The sequence below is a fragment of the Protopterus annectens genome, chromosome 1.part0 (assembly GCF_019279795.1).
Source record: "Protopterus annectens isolate FY-2018-M chromosome 1.part0, PAN1.0, whole genome shotgun sequence".
Taxonomy (NCBI): Eukaryota; Metazoa; Chordata; order Ceratodontiformes; family Protopteridae; genus Protopterus; species Protopterus annectens.
This window is the reverse complement of record NC_056725.1, coordinates 1172182674-1172209888: the sequence shown is the minus strand read 5'-3', so window position 1 is coordinate 1172209888 and position 27215 is coordinate 1172182674. Positions and strand designations below refer to the sequence as shown.

Here is a 27215-nt window from a genome sequence, read left to right as displayed (position 1 = left end):
GAGGCAAACAGGTCCACCTCCGGTGTGTCCCCCATCTCTGGATCAGAAGGCTGAAGATGCTGGGCTCAATTTCCACTCATGTGGGTCTAGGAGATTTCTGCTTAAGTCGTCTGACAGTGAGTTTTGTTTGCCTGGCAAGAATTGAGCTTGTAGTTGCACTTGGTTGCTCAAGGCTGTGTTCCACAAGGCCATGGCTAACCTGCAGAGTGGGGAAGAATGGGTTCCCCCCTGCTTGTTTATGTACCACATAACTGTGGTGGTCTGTTTTTATAAGCAGTTGTCCTGGAAGGATTAGGTATTTGAAGGCTGTCAGAGCATTCTGTACAGCTAGCATCTCTTTTTGATTGATGTGCAGGAGAATCTGGGCTGGGCTCCAGTGGCCCTGAATGCATTTGCCTGCCATGTGAGCTCTCCATGCATAATCCGATGAGTCTGTTGTCAGGGTTTGGGTGACGAGGGGTTGAGTGAAAAGCAGTCCCTTGTTGTGGTTGCATGCTTCTGCCCATCAAAGGAACTCTACCCTTAGCCAAGGCATGATTGGAATAACTGTTTCCAGGTACTGAGAATGGTGGCACCAAAGACTTTTTAAGTATCATTGAAGTTTCCTCATATGCAGTCTTGCATATGGAATTAGCAGAATACACGAGGCAATGAACCTTAGGGCTTGCAGTATTTTTCTTGCAGATAGCTGGGTTCTGGTGGCCATTTGTTTGAAGTAGCTTGTCAGATAGACTTGTTTTTCTGAAGTGAGAAATGCCATCTGGGAAGTTGTGTCCAAGCTTGCTCCCAGGAATACAATCCTTTGACTGGGCACCAGTTGTGATTTCTTTTCGTTGATGGTGTACCCCAATGAAGTGAGAAGGCTTTTTACAAATGCCAGATGTTGAAGTAGCAATTGCTGACTGTCCACTGAATCAGGCAGTCGTCCAAGTATGGGAAAATTTGGATACTTCTCTGCCTGCAGTATGCAATGGCTGCAGCCAGGCACTATGTTAATACTCTGAGTGTAGTAGATAAGTCAAAGGGAAGTGCAGAGAACTGATAGTGCATAGAGCCTGACCTGAAGCGTAGATATTTTCTGCATGGCTCCCTTATGGGAATGTGCAGATAAGCTTCTTTTAGTCTATAGTGACCAACTAGGCATCTTTGGCTAGCACAGGGAGAAGCTGTTGCATGGTAAGCATCTTGAATTTTGGGACCACCAGAAAGGTGTTGAGAGTTGATAGATCCAGGACTGGGCGCCAACAGCCCTCTTTTCTGGGTACCAGGAAAAGTCTGGAGTAGAAACCCTGCCCCCTTTGTTCTACTGTAACAGGTTGAATATCTTTGATATTGAGCAGGGAAGTACTTGGGTTTGAGCCTCTGCCCACTGGTTTGGAGGAAGGTCTGGAAACCTGCTTGGGGTTGGTAGTGTATGGAGTAGAATCTGTACCCTTTGGATACAATGTTTAGGACCCATCTGTCCTGAGTAACAGACATCCAGGTTTTTGCATGAAGGGCAAGTTTTCCTCCTAGGGGCACAAGTAATTGGGAAGGATAAATGAAAAGTCATTTTGAACTTCTTCCATAAGGGGGAGGCTTACCACTCCCTGTTTTTGAGGTGGGGGCACTCCATTGTTTACATCTCTGCATACCCTGAGACTGTAGTCTGGGTGGCCTGTTTCCCCTGGGTTTGGTCTGAGCAGGCCTGAAAGGGGGTGGAAAGGACCAGTTTTTAGAAGGCCAATGCCTACTGAATCTAGGTGGCTGCACTTGTAAGAATTCTTTAACGGTTTGCATAGATTTAGCTTTTTCTTCCATCTTTTTAAGAACCTCTTCTGCTTTGGTGCCAAACAGACAGTCCTTATTTAAAGGAGCGTCAAGTAATTTGGATTTGACATGATCTGGCAAGGTTTGTTCCTTCAGCCAAGCATGCCCTCCCAGTACAGAAGATGCTTGTAGGCCATCAAAACCACACTGCAAAGTATGCTAACTTGGTTTGCAGAATGCATTGGCTCTTGTAAATCTTTGTTTTCTGCAAAATCTGGAAGTAACACAATTTTTTGTTTAATTAGTTCCATAATATGCTGCTGGTACTTCAACATGTGAAACTGACAATTCAATGCCCTGATGGCAAGAGTTGCTGAGGTATATACCCTTCTTACCCCATCTGTCTAAAGCTCTGGAATCCCTGTCTGAAGGGGAAGGATTGTTGGCTGTAGTAGCCTTAATACCTTTAGGTCCCTGGGAAATGGTCTCTGGATCCGCAGTAAGATTCTTGGAAGAGAAAATTGTGGGAATCGGGTACTCTGTAGAACCTGTCAGGTTAACTAGGGGCCGGGGGTAAAGTATCTGGAGTAAGACTGGATTCCATAAAAACATCATCTACATCTTGGACAGGGGGTATAGCTAGAAGCCTGTGCTGAGGCAACTCTAAAAATTCTCCGAGTCTCTTTTTGGACTGAGGGTAGTTCTGGCATTCCAAGCGGAAATGCTCTCAAAGTATGCAACGTTTTACCAAAAGAAAAATCCTATGGAGGGGAGGCAGAGGGGATGGATTCTTCTGCATCTGAATCCTCTTAAGTTGATAAGGGCATGTCCTGAAAATCAGAAGGGTCGGAGTCATCATACTCTTGGTTTGTAGAATCAGAATGAAACTCAATTCTTTGTCTCTTAGCAGGGGAAGGCTGGCTTCCCCTAATTAGGGTAATAAGTTCTTCAGCCATTCTAAGCATTTGTTTTTGCGGCATGGGAGCTTGAGCATGCGCTTTGTTCGTCGGTTTCCTAGGTATAGTGTGTACTCTGGGCCTCAGAAAATCTGTAGTTTTAGCTAAAAACAAAGTCGTTGGTTTAATTCGAACATCGGTAGGTCAGTATACATCCTCAGAAGCCGGTGCCAGCATAGAGGTTCAGAACCCATCCAAGGTAGAGACATCCGCAGGTTCCATAGTCGAAGAAGCATCTCGTGGCATACCGGACTCCAAATGGGTCTCAGCAAAGGCCTGCAAATCTGTAGAAGCGGGCATCAGGGGCTGCAGAGGCGCCAGAGTACCAGCAGACTGGCGACTAGCTTAATGGAAGCATCGTCGGCAGTTTTGGACCTATGCGGCCTGTCTCCATCTTTATCTTTACGTTTTTTCGGAAGATTGGTAGTCAGATGGCTTATTGAAGCCATTTCGGAATACAGAGAACGAGAGCGAAAATTTAGAGACAAAGCTCGACGAATGGTTCGGCCGTTAAGGCAAAAACCTACAATGAGGGACATTGTGGTCTGGGCCTAAACAGGTAATGCAGTAAGATTGAAAATCTCTGTGAGGTATTTGCTTTCCACAGGCAAGACAATTGTGAACTTTTTCTGACATTGGTTAGAGCAAGAAATAAGGATCCCCACCAATGGGGTTCTTGGCTTTAGAAGATTTCAGGATTACAAACTCGAAAATGAAAATTTCAGGTAGCGGCCGATCGGCACTTGTGAACTGCTTCTGCTTCGGGCTCCTCCTCGACAAGAAAGACTGATGTAATGGCGTCAGCTGCCTGTTTTATACCCCTGACGTCATGGAAGAAGCGACAGCATCCGATGCAGAAATCCTAAGACTCTGGCATTCGGGCCGACTGAGGGCTACCTGCAGGCAGATAACCCAAGTGTGATGACTGCAACAGTGAAACACGAAGAACATCTGTACTATGCTCATCATTCTCATTGCCTCAGTGGCATTTTGGGTAGATTCCCAAAGTTTACCCTACTCGGGAGCTGGAAGGATAAGAATGGTCTTGGCAAAGCCTGCACAGAGGACTAGGTTGCGGCCTCTAGAATATTTCTAGAGTTTAACCGTTCCAATATGCCATGCAGGATAAGACCCAAGTTTAGTAAGCCTTAACCTTGCCTGAAAGAGACTTACCATGGTGGGAACAACAGAACACAATAGCAGAGGACAACCATCATGCAGCAATTTGCTTAGAAGCAGGTTGATCTTTCATAGCCCCAGTTGTAGGAGACAAACAGCTGCTCAGCATTCCTAAAGGGTTTTTGTTCTGTCAAGGTAGTGCCTGAGCTGCGTGTACACATCCATAATCTTTTCTCCCTTTTTTTGGATCAAGATAGAAGACTGGGAGGCTGATGGCTTGATTCAAGATAATTTCAGAAACAACTATACACTTGGAGATTACCACATTCAGTACATAGTTGTGCATGTTTTGTGCATAACTAGTAGATTCATAGGTTTATACTAAACTGACCACCAGAGTCTTTACAAGTCCAAAACCATGTATAACTTTTAAATATTGCCCTAATTCACGTTAGTAGGAGAATAACGGGATTTTCAACAACCTGGATTTCCTAAAGACTAAGAAGTATGAAACTGTAATGTCTGACAGTACGGACTGATTGTAACCTTCAGTGATTTACCAGAAAATCAAAACATTTTATAAGGAGAAGGGTAATATGAGACAAAATCAGGAGAGTTGAGCAGTATGAAGTAGTTAATTGACCAGTAATACTGCTTTCATATTTTTTCAGTCTGGTGATTTTTCTTGTGGTGTGGGTGGCCTGTTATTTCCACAGATTTCATTATCTGGGTGTACTTTTTGTCTTGGTTTTCAGTTGGGTACTTGTTGCAGTCACAAGTTGTATGTTGTATCATATTGTATTATAGGTTCATAGGTTGATACTAGGCTATCGGCCCTAGAGACTATAAAAGCCTAGCCATAACAATTCCCTGGCCATTTCTTCCCAAAATATTTACTTCCTTGGTCCCAACGTGATCCCTTGGGTGAATTTCCCATCTCCCATCCAATCGTCAAGGTTTCTTTTGAAGAGGGCCAAAGAGGCGTTCAGCTTGAAATGTATGGGCGGTCTATTCCAGAGTATGGGGAGTCTCTGGAGCGGGAAACTATCCCTCCAGCATGTTTTGTTCATTGTGATGACCAGATTTAGATCCCTGGATCATGTGGCTCTGAGGGATTGGGATTTCTTTAAGTGTAGCATGTCCGACAGCACTGGGTTTGACATGGCCTTGTATGTTAAGCAGAGATTGCCTTTGAGTAGGCGATATGTGACAGAGTATAGCTGGAGTTTTTTAGATGGTCAGCATAGGGTATCTGCTTTAAGCCTGTGATTCTTTTAGTGAGGTATTTCTGTGGCCTTTCCAGTTGTTACAGATGTCTTGTGAGGTACATACCAAACAGGGCATTGTACTCTATAATGGGTCTAATGAGGGATGAGTACAGTGGGACAATAACCTCCTTTTTTTCTGGATGAAAAGCCCTTAGTAATGAGGTGTGCACATAGAAGGATTTCCTGACTGTTGTGGCTATGTGGTTATCGAAGGTGAGAACACTGTCCACCTGTGTCCCTAAGTCCCTTATCACACTTTCGGTGTTTAGTGTGCTACCACTTATGTGGTAATTCATGGATACATGTTTTTTCCCCAAAGGGAATAACTATACATTTCTTGGCATTAAGCTTGAGCCCACGGCTCTGACACCAAGCATCTGTTTCTGTAAGGCTCTTCTGTAGAATATCCACATTATTTGGGGATTCAATAATGGCTCCCAGCTTGCAGTCATCTGTGAACTTTGTTAGCCAGAGTCCCTTAGTGCTGGCCTGTACTTCAGAGAAGTAGATGCCAAACAAGAGCGGTCCCAGGACTGAAACCTGAGGTACTCCCGCTTGTCACTTGTCTGGAGCTGGATTTTGAGTCGGCTACTTTTAGTGTGGGTTCTGTCAGTAAGCCAGTTGGCAACCCATCGAGTGACGTGGAGATTAATGCCCAGCTTACTAAGTAAGTTTATCTATGATTCCAGAGTGGGGGATGGTGTTGAAGGCCTTGTCGAGGTCCAGATAGACTATGAGGACCACCTTACCCTCGTCCATGGCTCTGGAGACTGATTCGAAGAAGTCAATCAGGTTGAGGAGACAAGATCGGCCCTTTACAAAACCAAACTGGATGGGAACCATTGTTTGAAGGTTGCCAATATCTTTGTTTATAAGTTCCATGATAATGTGTTCCATGCTTTGCAGATCAGGCTCATCAGACCGATGGGATGATAGTTCCCAGGATCCAAGGTGGCTCCCCCCTTGTGGAGTGGGATAACCGTAGCTGTGCATCACTCACTGGGCACAAAGCCTGATGTGAGGCTATGATTAAACATGACACTTAGTTGAGGTGCCAGTTCATTTTGTAGTTCATGTACTACACACAGCCCAGGATGTCGTCTCGTCCCATGGATGCTGTATTCTTAGCTTTGCAGAGTTTTTTTTTTTACCTGTGTGGCCATGATTACCAGAATTTGGCAATCTTTTGGTATTGAGATGGACCCTTTAGGGGGTGAGAGGATGGTGAAGTTGACACTGAATCGATCTGCCAAGATATTGGTCTTCTGCAGTCCATTTCTCTCTTTGATCTTAATATATCCATCCATGTCCATTAAATCAAGAAATTCTCCTCTTAGCTCATTTTCTCCCAAACTGAGGGCACATCCCTTGTTTTCCATTTCCTGTGGGCATTCTATAGAAAGTTCTATAGCATCTTCCTGTGGCACCTTCTCTTCAATTTATCCTGTGCCGTCCGTTGCTCTGTCATATGGGAACTCACTGGCCTATCACTCCTCAACATTGACTGCATCAGAGTTTCCACAGTTTCCTGTTGCTTTCCTTGCTGTCTAGCTTCAAGTGAACGTTTATACTGGTTTTCTGTGGAAGGCTTCAAAATATCTTGATATAGCACCTGACCAATTGCTTCCTGTTCCACTGGCTTCCCCTTAATTTGCATATCCAGTGCTCCATCCTGTTGTGGTGCTTTTTGCATTCAATTTTCTACACTGAATCCTTCACTTTGCAGGTACTCCATAATCTCAGTTTCTATTTCTTTAACTTCTCCATTACTGATCTCCTTTTCTACCTTTCCTCTGTCTTATTTTTTTTGTATTGTAAACATTTCCATGTCTTTATTCCTTTGCCTATATTTCTCTTCAAATATCTTTGGTGCTGCTCTTTTTGTACTGGCTAGTTTTGTTTTCTCCTTTGCATAAATATTACACCATATTAAATCTCTTTTTTTCCCACGTCCTTATTTCTTCAGTTGTTTCTTGATCTTCCTGTTTCTACTTACTTTCGCTCCATCCTGCTGTGATGTAACTTGTGTTAGATCTTCTACACCAAATCCTTCACTTCGCAGGCACTCCATAACTTCAACTTGTATTTTTTTATCTTCTGCTTTACCAGTCATCTTTTCTATGTTCCATCTTTGTAATATTTTTTCATTGTAAAATTTTCCATATCTGGATGACTTTGCCTGTATTTCTCTTCGAATATCTTTGAGGCTGCCTTCTTTATACTGATTAATTTGGCTTTCTCCTTAGCATAAATATTGCACCATAGCACATCTCTCTTTCTTTACCATGTCCATACTTCTTTAATAGGTTCATAGGTGTTTACTAGGCCAGTGACCACAAGGGCCTTTTTAAGCCTAGCCACGCATCCCAAATCTCTGACAAGTTCTGATACCATTGATAAGTGTAAGCATGGGCCTGGGAGATACTTTTCAAATATATCTAGGTTTTGTTTATATTTTCACACTTCCTCAGATGCTTCTTTTTCCAAACAGATCAAAGTTTCTTAATCTATATACTGTTTTTCACAAATCTGTTGCATTAATGAACCCATTTTTTTATTTGAAGCTTCTGACATTTTTTCTTGCAGAAGTATTTTTATTTCCTCTAATTTCTCTCAATCATTTTGTATACCTTGTGTCTGGAAATTCTGGGCTTTTTGGATAATAGTAACAATACATAATTTTTTTCTTATCTTCAATAGTCCACTCTATGGTCTTTATGGCTCTTCTTTGAGCCTATCAGTTTTTGTGATTTTTGTGGACTGTTACTTCCTCCTTTGAGATGTGCCAAGTTATCGGATACACATATGAGTGTGGAGTCATCAGCATATTGTCTTATGGAAGTGTGTTGTGTGGATCAGTGGAGGGTGCTGGTGTGTCAAAAAGGAGGAGACCAAGGACAGAGCTTTGTGGTACACTGGTGGTGACTAGGATGTATGGAGAAAGGGTGTAGTGCCATTTTACTGACCGATACCTATTGGATAAGTACCTTTTGAAACATAGAAGGATGCTCTGCGATAGCTAATGTGTACAGTTGAAGTAGAATGTTTGGTGTGATAAATTGTGTTGAGGGCTTTAGACAAGTATAGAAATAAGGGGGGGGGGGGGCACTAGTTTGGCATTACCTCTACCTTTCCTAACAGTATCTATAAGGGTTAGAAGTGCAGTGTTAGTACTATGGGAGGTATGAAAGCCATGTTGTCACGTATTTCACAGATGGTGGGTTTAGCATGACGATTAAGGTTTTCCCCTCATTAACAGAGCACACAGCTTGAGTCTAAATTCAGGGAAATTGACCTACTATTCTCCCATGAAGCTCAGATCACTGTAGGTCTAAGGTTAGTGATGTCCGTTGAACTTCCTACTTTGTGTAGATGGATATGTGATTGTTTCCAAAGAAAGGGAATGTGGGATTCCTACATTGACCTTTTTATAAGGATTGAGACAGGCTGGGCAATGCTTTTGGCTGCTCTTTTAAGGTACTCAGTTGGAAGGTCATCAGCTGAAGCTGAGCATATTTTGAGTTGTTTTACATAGAATGAGGATATTGGTTTGAAGGTGAAAATAGACGTAGTGCTTTATGGCTATTTAGCAGGGTTGGGATCAGATGTCGGAATCATCGGTATCTATGAAATAAGAGATTAATTTTATTGCAGGTTTGAGTGACGAGTTTTTGGGGGAGGGATCAGCGTTGAATTGTTGACCATGATACAAGATTCCTTTAATAGATGACTGGAATCTTTTTAGCGTTGTATTAGCTATTGTTCAGAGCATTGTTCTACTATATTTTTTTGCCTTCATTGATTTGTTTTTTTATTACAGATGTGGAGCATTGTGAAGTTTTGTATTTCTACCATTTTATCAACACTTTTTCTTTATCCGGCATTAGCATTATTCTCTTTTTGGATAGCCAAATTGTATTATTTATTTTTTACTGTCTTCCTTCTAAAGTTGTAAGGCTATTTAGGAAAGTTGCATTGAATTCATTTAAAGCATCATTTAAGGGTAGGATTTTTTGGATTTTCCAGTTAAAAGATAATAGGGTAGTAGTGCAGCTGTCTGGGTTAAACTTGGACAGGTTGCATGTTGCTTTATAAACATGTCATTTAAGTGGATGTGTCAGATGTATGGTTTAATTTCTCAAAATCTTTTGGGTTTCTAATGCTGTTATGGGAATGGACCCCGTTCCGAAGTCGGGTATGGTTAAAGTTCATGAAGTTAGCATTGTTTTAATCTTGGTTATTCAAAAGTGCTTTTCATAGCACCCACAATGGGCCCAGAATCGATTACTGCAATTCATACAGAGTTATATTTTTGGATAGCATATCTAAAAAATGGCACTAGGGTTTGTTTGTTTTATTTTATTCAACCTATTCCTCTCTCCCTACTACTACTGAACTGTATGGACATTTTTCCTCCAGATTGTTCTCATTTCTGCCTGCAAATCTTGATATTTTATGACTGTGTCTTACTGTCTGAAAGACACTGTGATGACAATGTGCAGCAGTTTCAATGATTACTTTTGTGCTTTTTTTCGTGAATCACTATATCTGGTGGTCTTCCATCTACTTTTTTGGACTGTTGGTAATGGCTGAGCCAATCTGAAGTACACTTCATCACTCTCTATAATACTTTGTGATGTGTGTATATTATTTAGTTTGTTTGTGTATAGATTCGTAGGGTATGCGTGCGATAGTTATGGACCTTAGGGTTAGGGTGCGAGGTAAGGTAAGTGGATAGTTAGTAATGTATGTGTGGTTTAGTGTGGGGTTGGGTATTAATTGTATGTGTGTGGTTTATTTATTTTGGTGTGCTTGTGTTGTGTGCATGTTTCTCTGAACAGCAAATTTTTTCCCCAAGGAAAAAAATTCGCTATTTGGAGCATTCTATGTTTTCAATATTCAAAATTCCAAGTTCGGACATATGGTGTTCTACATTTTGAATATATGATATAGAACCCATCCAGGGATCCAAATTCCTCTTTCTTCACATTTTACACAGAATTCTGTCTCAAGTCATAGAATCCAGTGTCATTCAATCTCCCAAGGAAAGGTTATTATTCATAACTTATCTAATTTTCAAACCAGTAGGATCCTTGGGACAAAGTGCTAGATCTTTCTGGTCTAAACCTTTTTGTTTAGAAGTTCAGGATGTTATCACTTCACTGTCACTATTCTCTGTATTGCCTTCCTTGGTAAAGCTGGATCTAAAACACACCTATCATAACATACCCATTACCAAGCATTCCATAATAATTTCATAATAGTAGTAATTCATAATAGTAGCAACACTTATATGATGTTACTGTAGTCTAAGGTAATGGCATTCTGTACTCTGTCCAATTTCTCTTCACTTTGTTCATAGCATATGAAGTAGTTCACCATCTAAGTCTGGTGTAGTGGGTGTTCCAGCTGCTTGAATGTCAGAAACATGCAGGGACAGCAACTCCAATGGCTGTAAACCCATCTGGTCATTTGCTCATGCTCAAAACTGAATGCAAGTTCACCATCACAGCTGCCATATCATCTGCTTGCTTCCTAGGAAATGGATGCAAGCAAGTGCTTGCTGTGGACCAGATAAGTAGAGAAAGAGTGATGGGAGGGTGCTTTTGGGTGCTTTTGGGTATAGATATGGGAACAGAGAGGGGAAGGTACAGGAATTTTAGGTTTAATGTGTAAGAGATGTTAAGGTTTAGAAGGGGACATGGAATTTACATTTTATGGAACGGTCGGGACTTTAGGGTTGGTGGTGGGGATTTTTGGTTAAGAGCTCATGGACCAGAGGGTGAAGGGTATTTTTAGTATAGGGAGAAGACAGGGGATTTTAAGTTTAGGGAGTGATAAGACCATTAGGGTTAGGGAGGGGGTTGAGAATTTTCAGTTTACTGAGCCATGGTTAGCAGGAAGTCTAAGGAAAGGTAGGTTTAGGGAGTGATCTGGAATTGGAGGGGAAGTGGAATGTAGCTTTAAGGATCAAATGGGGCTTTAGGGTTAGGGAGGGGGGAATTTGTAGATGAAATACTGAAATGTAAAGTTGTTTGCTAGTAGCAGTCTCTTCATTAGTTACAAATCTCTTTAATGTGGAATTATTTGGATGAATTTTACTTCTGCAGATATTTTGCTTATTGACTGATACTGGTGGATTGTAATGACAGAAGTTTGAGTGATGTTTTATGGACGGGAGAGGTACAGACCATCCCTGGCAAAGCAGCATGGTCTGTTAACCATATCCTTCTATGCTGACAAATATTGCATCACAGTAGAATGACACCAGAAACTAAGCCAATGATTAAAGTCAGTCATCTTTTCTTCATACCGTGGCATCATCCTAGGAGAAGGTAAAATGATGCTTAATGCTATGCTCATAGCAGCCTGAGATACGCATTCTGAGTGCTTCATGATGTCCCTCTTCATACGGTCTAGAGAGGTACAACTCAGGTCATTTACTCTTGCAAGGATTACTACTGAGTCATACTGGTACTTGTGGTCCAACGACCTGAGTGAGTTACCAATGTGGTGGATCCTGGTCCCCTGATAAGCAACTGACTGACTTTCTCTTTACTTAGCCTGGTGAGAGGGACATCAGTGTATCTCACAATGAGGCCTCCATTGACCAGAATGCTAGATTCTGTGGTGGCTTGCCATATGGGTTTAGAAGTAGAGGCTCCATGAGATGTGGCTGTATGGGTTGATGTGGGTGTTATTTTGAAAGAGTGCATTCAGGGTGGCTGAGGGAGTTTAAGGGTACTTCACCTAGGAGGTCTTTGTGGTTTAGGTAAGTTACATTTAAATGCCACATGTACAAATGCCATAGATATAGAAAACTTGCTGGGTGACAGCTTTAGCAAAAACAACTTTACCCCTCTGTCCCCTCATTAGTAAATCAGGACATCCCCAGTACATGCTCTCTTCCCCTTATATCTAGGGAACAGGTCATCACTGCTCTCTCAAAGGCAAAAAATACAGCCTCCAAGGGACCCAATAACATCCCAGGCTGTCTCCTACGTTTACTCCGCCAGGAACTTGCAGCACCATTAGGCACCCAATTCAACCGAAGCCGGAGTACTGGCTTTGTCCAGCTGAGTCGAGGACAGCCACTGTCAACTCTTTACACAAAGGTGGAGCATCCACCAATCCGGGAAATTATAGACCCATCAGCCTAGCTAGCCTGATCTGCAAGGCCATGGAACGGATTATCATGGACCTCGTTAACAAGGATATTGGAACCTCCAAACACTTGATCCCACACAGTTTTTGTCTTCATCAAGGGGAGGTCATGTCTGCTAAATTTGGTTGACTTCTTTGAGACAGTCACCAAAGCCATGGACGCGGGAAGACAGTACACACAGCCTACCTTGACCTGGCCAAAGCCTTTGACACTATTCCCCACTCGGGCATAACAGATCAACTCTCTCAACTAGGCATCAATTCATATGTTACCGGATGGGTAGCAAACTGGCTCACTGATAGAATCCATGTAGTCAAAATAGAGGAAGCCACCTCAAGCAGTAGACCCGTAACAAGAGACATACCCCAGGGTTAAGTCTTACGGCCCCTGTTTTTTTGGGATATACTTTTCTGAGGTGCAGGCCAAAACCAGTGGGCTATGGCCAACCAAGCTTGCAGATGACTGCAGGCTGGGTGCTGTCATCAATTGCCCTAGTGATGTGGACATCCTCAAAGAGGGTCTCACTCAGACAAATGACTGGTGCCAGAAATATGGCCTCAAGCTGAATGCCAAAAAAATGCATCATCATCCCCTTTGGGGAGAGTGATGTCCCCACAAATTATCACATTAACAACACCACCCTAAGCACTCAATCAGTCGTGAGGGATTTGGGCGCCCACGTTGATAGCAACCTGACCTTTGACCACCATGTTGCTTCAGTGGTACGCAAAGCCTTCTACATGGCCCACCTCATAAGTAAGGGTATCTTATCCAGGGAGAAGGAGGTCATAACACCCCTGTATTCTTCCCATATAAGGCCCATTATAGAGTAAAATGCACCTTTCGGCATGTACCTCACAAAGCACATGCAGCAGCTGGAAAGACCACAGAGGTTCTTCTCTAGGAGAATCCAGGACCTCAAACATCTACCATACACAGATAGGCTAAAAGTCTTATCCCTGTACTCAGTTTCATATAGATTTCTCAGAGGTGACCTCTGTCTGGCATACAAGGGGATCATGGACCCCACCTTAGGACTGCTGCATATCCGCAAGTCAAGCTCCACTCAAGTAACCCACACACACAGCCTCAACCTGGTCTGTGAGATCAACAAGACTTGTTGGCAGGACAGATTTGTGCCCCAGAGACTCCCTCATCTATGAAATAGACTTCCTCTCCACATCAAGCAGAGTACCTCTTTTAAGCGCAAAATGGATAACTGGATGGGAAACAGAAAATATGCCCTGGGATTCCATCCATGTCCCTGCTGGACAGGGGTATTGGGTACTGATTTGTCTAACCACAGGCTAAACTCTTGGTTAGGCTTAAAAGGGCCTCAGGGCCAATAGCCTAGTAACCTTCTATGATCCTATGAACTTTAGGCATGAATGATGGACTAGTGCATTAGCATAACCCTGTTCTTGTGAAAAATAAGATGGCCCACCATGATAGCTAGCAGCTCAAAGTCTCACCTTGCAGATGACAGAGCAATCAGTAAAACAGTCTTTCAAGTTATGAACCATAAAACAGCCCGAGAGACAGATTGCATAAGCGGTAAGGTCAATTTTTGAAGAACAAAGTTAAGGAGGAATTTGCGTTCGAGGGGTTCTGATGTGCAACACTCCTTTCATAAAATGTTTGACCACCACAAAAACAGAAAAGAGGGGGATCCATAGGCAGACAAGCAGAGATGGTTTCAAAATACATTTTGGTAGAAGCAAATGTCAAACCATCTGTAAGTAGCTTGCACAAACATTTCAAAATCAGGAAGGGTCAAAACCCTTTTAGAGCCTCTGTTTATTAGCTAGGCATCATCTAGAAAACATCTTCCACTTGTAAACACAAGACTTCCTAGTTGAAAGTTTTCTTACCTCTGTAAACACCCACTGTACAACCTCATGAAAAAGTGTTTAAAAGATTTCAGAACAGAATCGTTCAGGCTGTCATTTACAATTGCCCTCAGTGAAGGTGTATCATTTGCCCCTAAGCTTTGCAAGCAGATCCAGTCTGTGAGGAAGCTTGTGGTAAATGCCCCTAGCCAATTCCATTAAAAGGGAGATTCAACTCTGGGCCAAAAGGGGGTTACCATAATGGCGTTTGGTAATTCTACATCAATTTTAGAAGTACCCTGGGAATCATTGGAAAGGATGGAAATGCATTACAGGAACATTCTCTCCCAAGCATGGTTGCAGGATGTCTTGACTAGAATGTTTTCAGTTGTTTGTTTTGAAAGAAGGTGAACAGATCTACTTGAGATGCTTCCCACATCTGGATCAAGTCCTGGAAGACCTCTACATGGAGCTTCCGTTTGCGAGTGTGAGAGTCTGTCTGCCACTGTATTTTGCTCTGTTGGATTCTAGGAGGCCTGAACAGACAGAGCATGCTGCAAAACCAGGTCCCATCATGGCAAACTGGTAAAGAGGATATGACCTTGTACCCCCCCCCCCCCAGACTGTTCAGGTACAACGTCACGGTAGTGTCTATGAAGAGGAACTGGAGTGAATAAGTGGTGAAAAACTTTTAAGGCATGAATCACCACCAGCATGTGCACTGGTGTCCGGAGGACTCCGCAAGCATTGTACTTGACCGTCCGTAGACACTGCTCCCCAAGCAAATTCTGAAGAGTCCATATGGACAGACTGGACTGAGGTCTGCAAACAGAAAGCAAGTCCTACATTCAGACAGAGTTGATCCCTCCACTACTGCAGTTCCTGTTTCACAAGGACCAGTACTGCTACCTGGAAATCCACAGAATGCAGGTGCTGGCTCCAACAATTCTTCAAGTATCACTGAATTTTTCTCATATGTAGTCTGGCTAATGTTATCATGAGGATCGCTGATGCCATGGGGCACAGAATTTTGAGGAACTCTCATGAGGCCAAGCCTAGAAGAGAAAAATCCCACAAAATGCCCTGACAAGTCAGAATTGTGTCTACCCAACATCCCAGGAAAACTATCCTTGAGCGGGTGTGTGGAAGGACTTCTGAAGGTTCAATATGATGCCCACGTAGGACAGGAGGGATGTGACCTTGTCAAGAACCTCAAAGTTCCTAGATACAGAATCTGCAAGTCATCTAAATAAGGAAAAACGTGGATGTCTAGGTTTCTGTAATGGGCAGCTGCTGGGGCCAGATGCTTTATAAAACATTCAAGATGCAGCAGAATTACCCAGAAGTGATAATGTAAGCCAGGAACAGCAAATCTAAAAAAAAAAAACACAATGAAATTGGGAGCAATGGGAACATAAGCACCCTTGAACAGTGGTCTGAAAGCAATGTTAGGACAGACTGTTAGATAAGCATTCTGAATTTTGGGACTTTTACAAATGTACTAAGAAAAGACAAATCTAAGATGGGTCTCCAGGAATGCTGTTTTTCTACCAAAAATATCCTGGAGTAAAATACTTTGGCTTTGTGTATTGCAAGCACTGGTACTATAGCCCCTGTTTCTACCATGTGATGGAGCACTGGAGGGAACACAGCTGTGTCTGGACTGGTGGGTGGGGGAATTTCCCTGAAAGGGGAAGGATTTTCTATCCACTGCCAAGTGCATCCTCTCCAGATTATTCTCAGAACCCATTTATCTGAGACTATTTGTTGCCAGGATGCAGGGTTAAAAGTCAGCCTGGGAGAGGGAGGGAGGAAGAGCAAGCGTGTGGTAGGAATGCTCTGACTCAGATTAGTCATTCCTTTGCAAGGGGGGGGGGGTCTTTTTTATTTTATTTTACATTTGTTTACCGGGAAAGTCCGGGTCCGACTGGAAACACATCCTTTTTCAGCAGATGGCCGGTTAGAAAAGCTCCACTTAAAACTAATTTAAGTAACATACAGATAAGTGCATACAATAAACTAAAAAGCAGATGTAGAAGATACAGGCCATGTATAGTTAAGATAACGGAGAATATACGCAATTACACTCAGTTTAAGACAACATTGAATATACACAGACAGGTAATTCAGCCTATAACATGTGATTGTGAGTATGTTTAGAAGGTATTCAAATGCGATATATTCTGGTAGCATGTAAGGAAGAGGTTTAACTAGATTTCCAAATTTGTGCTACTTGTAAGCTAGTAGTAGAGTTATTAGAAGTGAGAACAGGGATAAGACATGTGGATAGGAACTAACCAGGACTGGTACAGGAAAGTACAGTTGTGTACACTTACCATAAATAGAGTGTATTCACTGTTGCAGTCATAACATTTGGGTTATCTGCTTGCAGGTAGCCCTCAGTCGGCCTGATTAACAAAGTCTTGGGTCCTACGTCAGTTGCTGTCCCTTCTTCCATGATGTCAGGGGTATAAAACATGCAGCCAACGCCATTACATCAGGTTTTCTTGCCCAAGATGTCAGGTGCCCCCCCCCCCCCAATGGGAAGCAATTAAATATACAAGTACAAAGATATACCTTTAATAAAAAAGCAAATACACCAAAAAGGCTTTTAAGCATAGTAAAGGAAAGTAGAGGTATAGCCAAAAGAAGTTAAGGGGCTGGAGGGAGGGTAACCAGGGCTGCAACAGTGAATACACTCGAGCATCTACATTTATGCTAAGTGTACACAACTGTACTATGTTCTTCGTATTACAGTCATTACATTTGGGTAGATTCCCAAAGCTATGGTTGGGAGGAGGAATTTAGATAGCATTAGGGCTAGCGCAGTGGTGCAGCGGTAGTAGTGTCGCCTCACAGCAAGGTTCGATTCTCGGCTGGGGTGCCTTCTGTGGTGGAGTTTGCATGTCCACCCTGTGTTCATGTGGGTTTCCTCCCACGTTACAAAGACATGCATCTGGAGCATTTCTCCTCAGGCCGCCACTGAAAATTGGCTTTGTTCCAAGTCTGGCTTTCCCGGTTAACAAATGTTAAATGAATAAATAAGGCCCTGCAAGACTGCAGTGGCAAAGCCAGCTCTGGATTTAGAGAAAATTGGCAAGTGATAATGCTTGGTGAAAGTATGTACAGAACTTCAGGTAGCAGCTTCTAGGATGTCCCTGGTAGGGACGCCTCTGAGAAAGGCTGTAGAGGTAAGATGCAGCCCTGGTGGAGTGAGGTCTGATCCCCTGAGGGATAGGTTTTCCATGGTGCTTATAGCAGAAATTAATGCAATGGCTTATCCATTTAGAAATGGTTTGCTATGAAATAGCCTTCCCCCCTCTGCCCCTGCAGCAAATGCCACCAGCAGTTGTTCAGATTTCCTTTGAGGTTTAGTCCTGTCCAAGTAGAATTTAAGTTGTCTGTGCACATCTAAAGAATGCAGCATCCGTTCCCCTTTATTCAGCAGATTGGAAAAGCCGGTCGGCAAATGAATGGACTGATTAAGAGCCACACTGGATACCACCTTGGGCATGAAGGATGGATTGGTTCTGACGGACACCCTGTCCGCATGAAAGATGATGAAAGGCTCCACTGCCATAAGGTCCTGTAATTCAGATACCCTTCTAGCCGAAGTGATTGCTAAAAGGAAAGCCGTTTTCCAAGAAAGAAATTTTAAGTCTGCAGTAGTAGCTGGCTCAAAAGGAGGTAGAGTGAGTTTCTCCAAGACAAAGTTAAGGTCCCAGGCTGGGGTTAGAGCTCTCCTGGGTGGTCTCAATTATTGGCCCCTCTGAGGGACTGCTCGAGCAGTGAATGAGAGATGAGGGGAGGTTCTGTGTTATAATGAGCTGAAATGGCTGAGGCATGGATTTTAATGGAGGAAAAAGACAGGCCCTTGTGAAGCATCTCAGTTAAGTATTGTAAAATCTGAGGTAAATTGGGCGCTGCTGTGCTCATCCCTCGAGATTGGCTCCAGGCACAGAATCTTTTCCATTTTTCAGCATATGATTTTCTAGTACTAGGCCTCCTTGCCTCTAAAATGATATCCATTCACAGGTTTGCTGAGGGATGGTAAAGGAGAGATTAAATAATTAGCCAGACTGCAAGGTTCAGTGTTAGAAGCTGAGGGTGCAAAATCTGGTTCTGGGGGGGGGGGGGGCATAGACTGATAGGTTTTTCCAGCTAAAGGACAGAGCATCCACTTTCCAGGCTTGTTTGTGGGGAGTCCTTGTCCAAAATTATGTCCAATTGGTAGTTCTGGTGAGAGGCAAACAAGTCTATATCTGGGCTCCCCCACTTGCTTGTCAACATGCTGAAATTCCTTGGTTCCAGTTTCCACTCGTGTGGGTCAATGAGGTTTCTGCTTAGTCCGTCTGCCAGTGTATTTAATTTTCCTGGCAGGAATTAACAGGTGCACTTGGTAGCTCAAGGCTGTGTTCCACAATGACATGGTTAGTGTGCAGACGGGTAAGAATGTGTACCCCCCTGCTTGTTTATGTACCACATAACAGTGGTGTTGTCCGTTTTTACCATTAGTAGTCCTGGAAGAATGTGGTCCTTGAAGAATGTCAGAACATTCTGTACAGTTAACATTTCTTTTGGACTGATATGCAGGTGCATTTGACTTTGGTTCCATTTGCCCTGAATGCACTTCCCTGCCAGGTGAGCCCCCCATGCATAGTCTGATGGGTTTGTTAGGGTTTTGGTGGCAAGGTATGACAGGAATCATTGTTTCTAGGTCCTGAGAATGTTGACACCATAGGCTTTTTAGATCACACTGTAGTTTCCTCATACGCAGTCTTGTATATGGAATTAGAAGAATGCAGGAGGCCATGAACCCCATGGCTTGCAGTATTTGTCTTGCAGATAGCAGGGCTGTTGTGGCCACTTGTTTGAAGTAGGTTGTTAAATGAATTTGTTTCTCTGGCGTGAGGTAAGCCATCTGGGAAGTTGTATTCAAGCTTGCTCCCAGGAATATAATTTGTTGACAGGGTACCAGGTGCGATTTCTTTTTGTTTATGGTGTACCCCAGACAAGTTAGAACCCTTTGTACAAAGGCCAGATGATTCAAAAGTATGTCCTGGCTTTCTGCCTGAATTAGACAATCGTCGAGGTAGGAGTATATTTGAATATTTCTTTGCCTGCAAAATGCAATAACTGGATCTAGGCACTTTGTGAATACCCTGGGCACAGTAGATAAGCCAAAGGGCAGTGCAGAGAACTGATAGTGCATGCAGCCTGCTTTGAAGTATAGGCATCTTCTGCAAGATTCCCTGATTGGATGTGCAGGTATGCTTCTTTTAAATCTAGTGTTGCCAACCAGGCATCTTTGCCTAGCATAGGAAGTAACTGGTAAAGAGTCAGTGTCTTGAATTTTGGGATCTCCAAAAAGGTGTTTAGAGTAGACAGGTCCATGATAGGATGCCATGAATAGTCTTTTCTGGGTACCAGGAAATGTCTTGAGTAGAAACCTTGTCCTTTTTCTTCTTCTGATACCAGTTGAATAGCCCCCATGCTTAAGAGAGAAAGTACTTGTTTTTAGGCCTCTGCCCACCGATTTGGGGGTAGGTCCAGCCACCCGCATGGTGCTGGCAATGTGTGGAAGTGAATTTTTTATCCCTGTGACACTATTTAAAACCCATTTGTCCTGGGTAATGAGTTCCCAATTCTTTGCGTGAAGAGCAACCCCCCCCCCCAAATTGGCAGTCAGTTGATAAGTGCTTGGACATTTTAAAAGGAAGTCATTCAGACAGTTTACCACAGGGGGGAGTCTTATTATTCCCAGATTTGTAAGTGGAGGCCCCACACTGCATAGTTCCGTGTGTCCCCTGGGACTGAAACCTGGGTTTTTTTCTGTGTCTGTGTTTGGCTTGAGAAGACCTGGAAGGGGTTGGAAAGGACCAATTCTTAGAGGGCCAGTGCCTACTACATCTAGGAGGCTGAACTTGTAAAAAATCTTTAACAGTTTGCATAGAATTAGCTTTATCTTCCATCTTTTTAAGAAATTCCTCAGCCTTGTTGCCAAACGAGTGGTCCTGATTTAAAGGAGCATCCAACAATTTAGCTTTAACATGATCAGGCAAAGATTGCTCCTTAAGCCAAGCATGCCTTCTGAGCACAGACCCAGTAACAGCAGCCCTGCAAGAGGCCTCTAATGAATCAAAACCACATTGCAAAGTATGTTTTCCAACTTGTTCAGCAGAATGCATTACATCCTGTAATTCTTTATTTTCCAATCAGGAATCAACATCATTTTCTGTTTAAGCAGTCCAATAACATGTTGCTGATACTTTAACATATGAAACTGGCAGTTTAAAGCCCCAATGGCCAAGGTTGCAGAAGTGTAAACCTTATTACACCATCTATCCAGCGCCCTGGAGTCTCTATCAGAAAGGGTAGGATTTTTAGCAGTAGAAGCTTTAATGCCCTTGGGACCCTGTGAAATAGTCTCTGGATCTGCAATAGGATTTTTAAAAAGGAACTTCTGGGACTCAGGGACCCTGTAGTATCAGTCAGGTTTTCTGGGAGCAGGAGGCAGGGAATCAGGGGCCAAACATCATCAACAATGTCTACTACAGGAGGAATAGCTAAAGGCCTATGCTGAGGTAGGAGAAGGAAATCCCTAAGCCTCTTTTTTGAATCAGAAAAATCCTGGCTTTCCCAGTGGAAATGCTCCCTTAGAGTATGTAAGGTTTCCCCAAAAGAAAAATCCTCAGGAGGAGAAGCAGACGGAATGGAGTCCTCTGCATCAGAATCTTCATAAGCAGATAAGGGCAAATCCAGATCATCAGAAGAATCAGAAAAAACAGAATCCTGATCAGAAGATTCATAATCCACTTCAGTCCTAGGCCTCTAGCCCTGATTAGAGTTATTAGATCTTCAGTCATTCTTATTTGTTTTTTAGGCATAGAGGCCTGAGCATGTGGCCTGGGCGTCGGATTTTTTGGCATGGATCGAGATTTAGGCCTTAGTAAAGAAGGAGGCGTCGATTTAATATGCAAGTCCGTAGGTGTGAATACACCCTCAGAAGCTGGTGCCTGCACAGCGGCTCCAGACCCATCCAAGGTAGAGACATAGTACAGTTTTGTACCTACCATAAATGTAGATGTCCGATAGGTATGCATCTGCAGTCCTTACATATGGGTTGTCCTGCCTCAGGCAGCCCTTCGGTCGGCCGGATTCCAAAGTCTGGGTCCGGCGTCGGCTGATGTCGCCCTTTTCCCCGACATCAGAGTGCCTGGGTTATAAAAGCGTCAGCCAACGCCATCTTCCTCAGTTTTTCTTGCCCCAGATGCCAGGTGCCCTCTAAAGAAGGCTAAATTTTGGAGAAATGAAAAAATTCCAAACATGCACAGCAATAAAAAACAAATGCACCATAAAAGATAACCCCAGCTAGCTAAAATGAGGGATAGTTACCCAAAGAATACCACAGAGGGGTAGGAGGGAGGGAAAACCTGACTGCAGATGCATACCTATCGGACCATCTACATTTATGGTAGGTACAAAACTGTACTATGTCCTTCAAGGATGCCTCTGCAGTCCTTACATATGGGTAGAATACCATAGCCAAACTGGGGGTGGTAGGACCTAAGAAAAGGATGGTGTAGCTAACATGCCCTGCAGGACTGCAGTAGCAAAGCCTGCTCTGGATCTGGAATATAAAGGCAAGTTGTAATGCTTGGAAAATGTATGCACAGAGCTCCATGTAGCAGCTTATAAAATGTCCTTTGTAGACACCCCTCTTAAAAAGGCTGTGGAGGTGGCTGTCGCTCTGGTGGAATGAAGTCTGATGTTAGCTGGCACAGCTTTTCCATGAAAAGAGTAACAGAATCGAATGCAATTTCCTATCCATTTTGAAATTGTATGGAAATTGCTTTTCCTTGTACACCAGCAGCATATGCTACAAACAGTTGTTCAGTTTTTCTGTAAGTCTTAGTTCTGTCCAAGTAGTAGCGCAACTGTCTGTGAATGTCCAGGGTATGCAGAAGTTTCTCTCCTTTATTTTGTGGATTTGGAAAGAAAGTAGGCAGGTGGATAGCTTGGTTCAGTGAGACCCTGGATACCACCTTTGGCACGAATGAAGGATTGGTTCTCAAAGAGACTCTGTCCTGATGGAAAATGAGAAATGGTTGTACTGCCATGAGGGCCTGTAACTCAGATACTCTTCTTGCTGAGGTTATGGCCAGAAGGAAGGCAGTCTTCCAAGACAGGAACTGTAGTTCTGAAGATGCTGCTGGTTCAAAGGGAGGTAGAGTTAATTTTTCCAACATGAAGGTCCCATGTAGGCAGTGGTGGTTTCCTTGGAGGGTTGATGTTTTTTATCCCTCTTAGAAACTGCCTTAGCAGAGGATGAGAAAATACAGGTGGATCAGTGTTGTACTCTGCTGAAATAGCTGAAGCATGAATTTTTATGGATGAATAAGAAAGGCCATTATGGAGCATTTCAGCCAAGTATTCAAGGATATGTGGAATGCTCATCACTATCGGATCCTGACCCTTTGCGGTGCTCCAGGTACGAAATCTTTTCCATTTTGCTGAATATGCCTTTCTTGTGGAAGGCCGCCGAGCTTCCATGATGATATCCTTTACCCTCTTGGATAGTTTATCCTGGCGAGGAGTCAAGGTATTTTCCAGGCTGTCAGTTGCAAGGTTTTTAGGCTAGAGTGCAGAGTTTTGTAATTGTGCTGTGTCAGAAGAAGTGGCCATTGTGGTAGAGGCCACGGTTTTGTGCCTGACATGCTCTTTAACAGTGGGTACCAGTGTTGTCTTGGCCAGTCCGGAGCTATCAGAATCACTTTTGGTTGCTCTGTCCTGATCTTCAGTAAGACCTTGGTCATTAACGGAAGAGGTGGGAAAGCATATACTGTTAGAGCATTCCAGCTGAAGGAGAGGGCGTCCACTTTCCATGCTTGAGGATGGTATGTCCTTGTGCAGAATTTCTTCAGTTGATGGTTGTGGGGGGAGGCAAAAAGATCTATGTCCGGCCTTCCCCATGATTGTGCTATTTGAAGAAAAATGTCTGGATGCAACATCCATTCGTGTGGATCCATGGTGTTTCTGCTTAGGCTGTGCGCCAGTACATTGTCCTTTCCTGGTACGAACTGGGAGTGTAGTTCTATATTGAGTTTTAGGGAAAGTTCCCAAAGATTCATTGCCAGCCTGCAAAGAGGGTAGGAATGGGTACCTCCTTGCTTGTTTATGTACCACATAACTGTGGTATTGTCTGTCTTTATTAGCAGGTGACCTTGATGCAGGAAATGTTCGAAGGCCTCGATTGAATGTATCACTGCCAGCATTTCCTTTTGGTTGATGTGCAGGCAATTCCTTTATGTCCATTGCCCTGAATACATCTGCCCTTCATGTGCTCCCCATCCATGGTCTGAGGCATCCGTTGTAATGGTTTGACTGATATGTGGCTTGCTGAAAGGCAGACCCATGTTTGACTGGCTTGCTTGTGTCCACCACAGAAATTCCTTTTGAAGGCATGGAATGAGGGGGATCAAAGCTTCTAGGCTGTGTCTGTGTTGAGACCATAGACTCCTTAGGTACCATTGTAGTTTCCTCATATGCAGCCTTGCTTGTGGAATCAGAAGAATGCAAGATGCCATGAAACCCAGGGCCTGCAGGATTTTCCTTGCAGTCAGCTGGGTTTGTGTTGTCAGATTTCTGAAATAATCTGGTAATTGTTCTTGTTTTTCTTCTGTGAGAAAAGCCATTTGGGTGTTTGTATCCAGCTTTGCACCCAGAAAAATTATTCACTGGGATGGAACAAGTCTTGATTTTTGAATGTTGACTGTGTATCCCAAGGCCTGTAGTAGGCGGATGGCATAGTTCAAGTGTTTTACCAATGTTTGTTGGCTGTCCGCTTGTATAAGGCAGTCGTCCAGGTATGGGTATATTTGAATCCCCTGAAGTTTGCAATGTGCAATTACTGATGCCAGGCATTTCGTGAATACTCTGGGCGCAGTAGATAAGCCAAAGGGCAATGCTGAGAATTGATAATGCTCTGAACCTGCAAGAAATCTGAGGTGTCTTCTGCAACTTTGTCTGATAGGGACATGCAGGTATGCCTCCTTGAGGTCTAGAGTTACTAGCCAGGACCCCTTGCCCAGCATGGGAAGGAGCTGCTGTAAGGTCAGCATTTTGAATTTTGGCATGATGAGATAAGTATTCAGTGCGGACAAGTCCAGAATAGGCCTCCATTGCTTTTCTTTTCTTGGAAAAAGGAATAGTCTGGAATAAAATCCTTGGCCTTGTTCTGTGTAAGGAACCTTTTCTATTGCCTTCATTTGTAGTAGTTTGGAAATTTACTTGAAAGCCTCTGCCCTTTGATTTGGTGGCAGGTTTGGCATGCCTTGTCTTTTTGGTAATGTATGAAAATGGAATCTGTATCCTTTGTCTATTATTTGCAGTATCCATTTGTCCTTTGTAATACTGTGCCAATTTTCTGAGAATAAAGATAGCTTTCCGCCCAAAGGTCCTTCCAATTGAGCCCTGGTTGACTGAGTCAAAGTGAAGTCATTGAGTTTGTCCTTGCGCAGTAGTTGTAGGTCCTGCACTACCTCTCTGGTTAGGAGGCTGCCATTGACGTCCTCTGTAGGACCTCGAGCTTGCCCTCTACCTCTGGCACACCTGTTTTTGCCTCTTTGAAATCTGTCTGTCTGGAAAGGACCGATTCTTAGAAGGCCAATTTCTGCTGAATCTTGGTGGTTGGACCTGGAGAAAATCTTTGACTGTTTGTACTGATTTAGCCTTTTCCTCAAATTTCTTTAAGACCTCTTGAGCCGTGGAACCAAATAACGTTTGTTTTTCCAGTAGTGCATCCAGAAGCTTTGCTTTAACATGATCTGGCAGTGTTTGTTCCTTCAGCCAAGCATGTCTACGTATGACTGCACCTGTCATTGCTGACCTACATGAAGCTTCCAATGCATCATAACCACACTGTAAGAAATGGTTGCTAACCTGCTGAGAGTTATGCACCAGATCCTGAAGCGCCTTGCGGTCTTGGGGTTCAGGCGGGGTTAGTTTTTTATGCAATTCATCTAACAGATACTCTTGATACTGTATCATATGGAATTGACAATTTAATGCTCTCATAGAAAGAGTGGAAGAAGTATACACTTTTTTACCCCATCTCTCTAAAGCCCTGGATTCCCTTTCAGAAGGAAGTGGATTCTTGGCACTGGTTGTAACCCCTTTAGGGCCCTGGGAAATAGTTTCTGGGTAAGCAGAGTGGCTCTTGTAAAGGTATAGATGCAAGTCCGGGACCCTGTAGTATCTGTCGGGTTTGACAGGAGCCAGAGGAAGGAAGTCAGGGGAAATACTAGACTCAGAGTACACATCTTCTATAACATTTAAAACAGGAGGAATAGCCAAAGGTCTATGCTGAGGTAAATGTAAAAAAGTCCTCAAACTCTTCCTGGAATCAGATAATTCCTGGCCTTGCCATTTGAAATGCTCTCTCATGGAGTGAAGGGTCTCCCCAAAGGAAAACTCTTCAGGGGGGGAGGCCGAGGGAATAGATTCCTCTGCATCAGAATCCTCGTAGGCCGGAAGTGCCTCCTCCTGGTAGTCTGAAAGGGCAGAGTCATCTGAGGCCTCATCAGAAGACTGGGGATCTGTCTGCTCAACCCTGGGCCTTTTGCCTGTAGGTGGTTGAGAGCCCCTGTCTGGATGTGGCTGAGAGCCCCTGATTAAGGAAATGAGGTCTTCAGCCAAACTTAAAATTTGTGAACCGGTAGTGGATCCCTGAGGAATAGCCTTGGGAGGGAGAGATTTCGGCTGTTTAGCAGCTTTACCCGTGTAAAGGCCTTAATGGATATGGATACAGGAGGCCTGGCTGCCCCACGTGCTGGAGTAGTTTTATCAACAGAAATGGTGTCAGATATTTCCTGAGCACCGGTTTCAGAGGGGAATTCTATGACCGACTCAGTGATGGCCTCCAGTACCGAAGTTACCGGTTGTGTGTCGTCGGTCGGAAGTGGTAGAGATTCGGCTTCAGTAGAGACCGAGCCACTCGCGGTAGGCCTAGGTGTGGAGTCGGCCGAAACCACGGACCACGTGTGTCGGTCCTTATCCTTTTGTTTTTTGGGTAAGCTCCGACGGCATGATATAACAGAAATTTTCCCCAAAAAATTCCTCTGCAAACTCTGCCCGACGCCTAAGAGTGCGTTTATTGAAGGAAGCACAGGCTGAACAGGCCGAGACGTCGTGGTCTGGGCCTAGGCAGGGTAAGCAGTAAGAGTGGAAATTCTTATGAGGTATTTGTTTCCCACAAGATAAATTAACAACTAACCGTTTGATCTGACATCGGCTGAGGCAAGAAAGAGTCTAGCGGGGTACCAAGCTTTGAAGACCCGGTGGCTGAAATCACAGGGAGCTGGCCGACCAGCACTTGCGAACTGCTTCTGCTTCGGGCACTGTGCGGCAAGAAAGACTGAGGAAGATGGCGTCAGCTGACGCTTTTATACCCCAGGCGCTCTGACGTTGGGGAAAAGGGCGACATCAGCAGACGCCGGACCCAGACTTTGGAATCCGGCCGACCGAAGGGCTGCCTGAGACAGGACAACCCATATGTAAGGACTGCAGATGCATCCTTGAAGGACATCTGCAGGTTCCATAGTTGAAGCATCTCGCGGCATACCAGACTCTGAATGGGTCTCAGTAGAGGCCTGCGAATCAGAAGTAGTGGGCATCGGGCTGCGAAAGCGCCTCACACTGAATACCGGCGAACTGTTGACTGGTTTAGAAGCGTCGTCAGCTGTTTTTGACCTCGGCGGCCTGTCTCTGTCTTTATCTTTGCATTTTTTTGGAATCCCGGTAGTCGGATGGCTAACCGACGACATTTCTGGATAATTAAACAGAGAACCAAAATATTTATACTTAGGCAAAAATATACAGACAACGGATAGTGCGCTGATTAAATAAAGCACAAAACCGACAGCAAGGTACGTCATGGTCAGGGCATAGGCAAGGAATACAGTATGAATGAAAATCTTTGAGGTATTTGCTTTCCACAAGTAATGCAATTGTTAACTTTTACTGACATCGGTAAGGAGCAAGAAAAATTTCCCCAATGGGGTACTGAGCTTTAGTTGAAGATTTTGGTTCTGAAACGAAAATTTCATGAGTTGACCAAGAGCCGGCACTT

General features: G+C 43.7%; 1 protein-coding gene across 1 annotated transcript in view; it reads right to left on the bottom strand.

Moving 5' to 3' along the window:
- The window catches only part of SEC63 (SEC63 homolog, protein translocation regulator), a 1535741-nt gene that overhangs the window by 925213 nt on the left and 583313 nt on the right, over positions 1 to 27215 (bottom strand). Inside the window, exon 10 of the mRNA XM_044065412.1 lies at positions 561 to 617. Within this exon, the coding sequence (XP_043921347.1) occupies positions 561 to 617 (57 nt within the window). The remainder of the gene's footprint in view (positions 1 to 560; positions 618 to 27215) is intronic.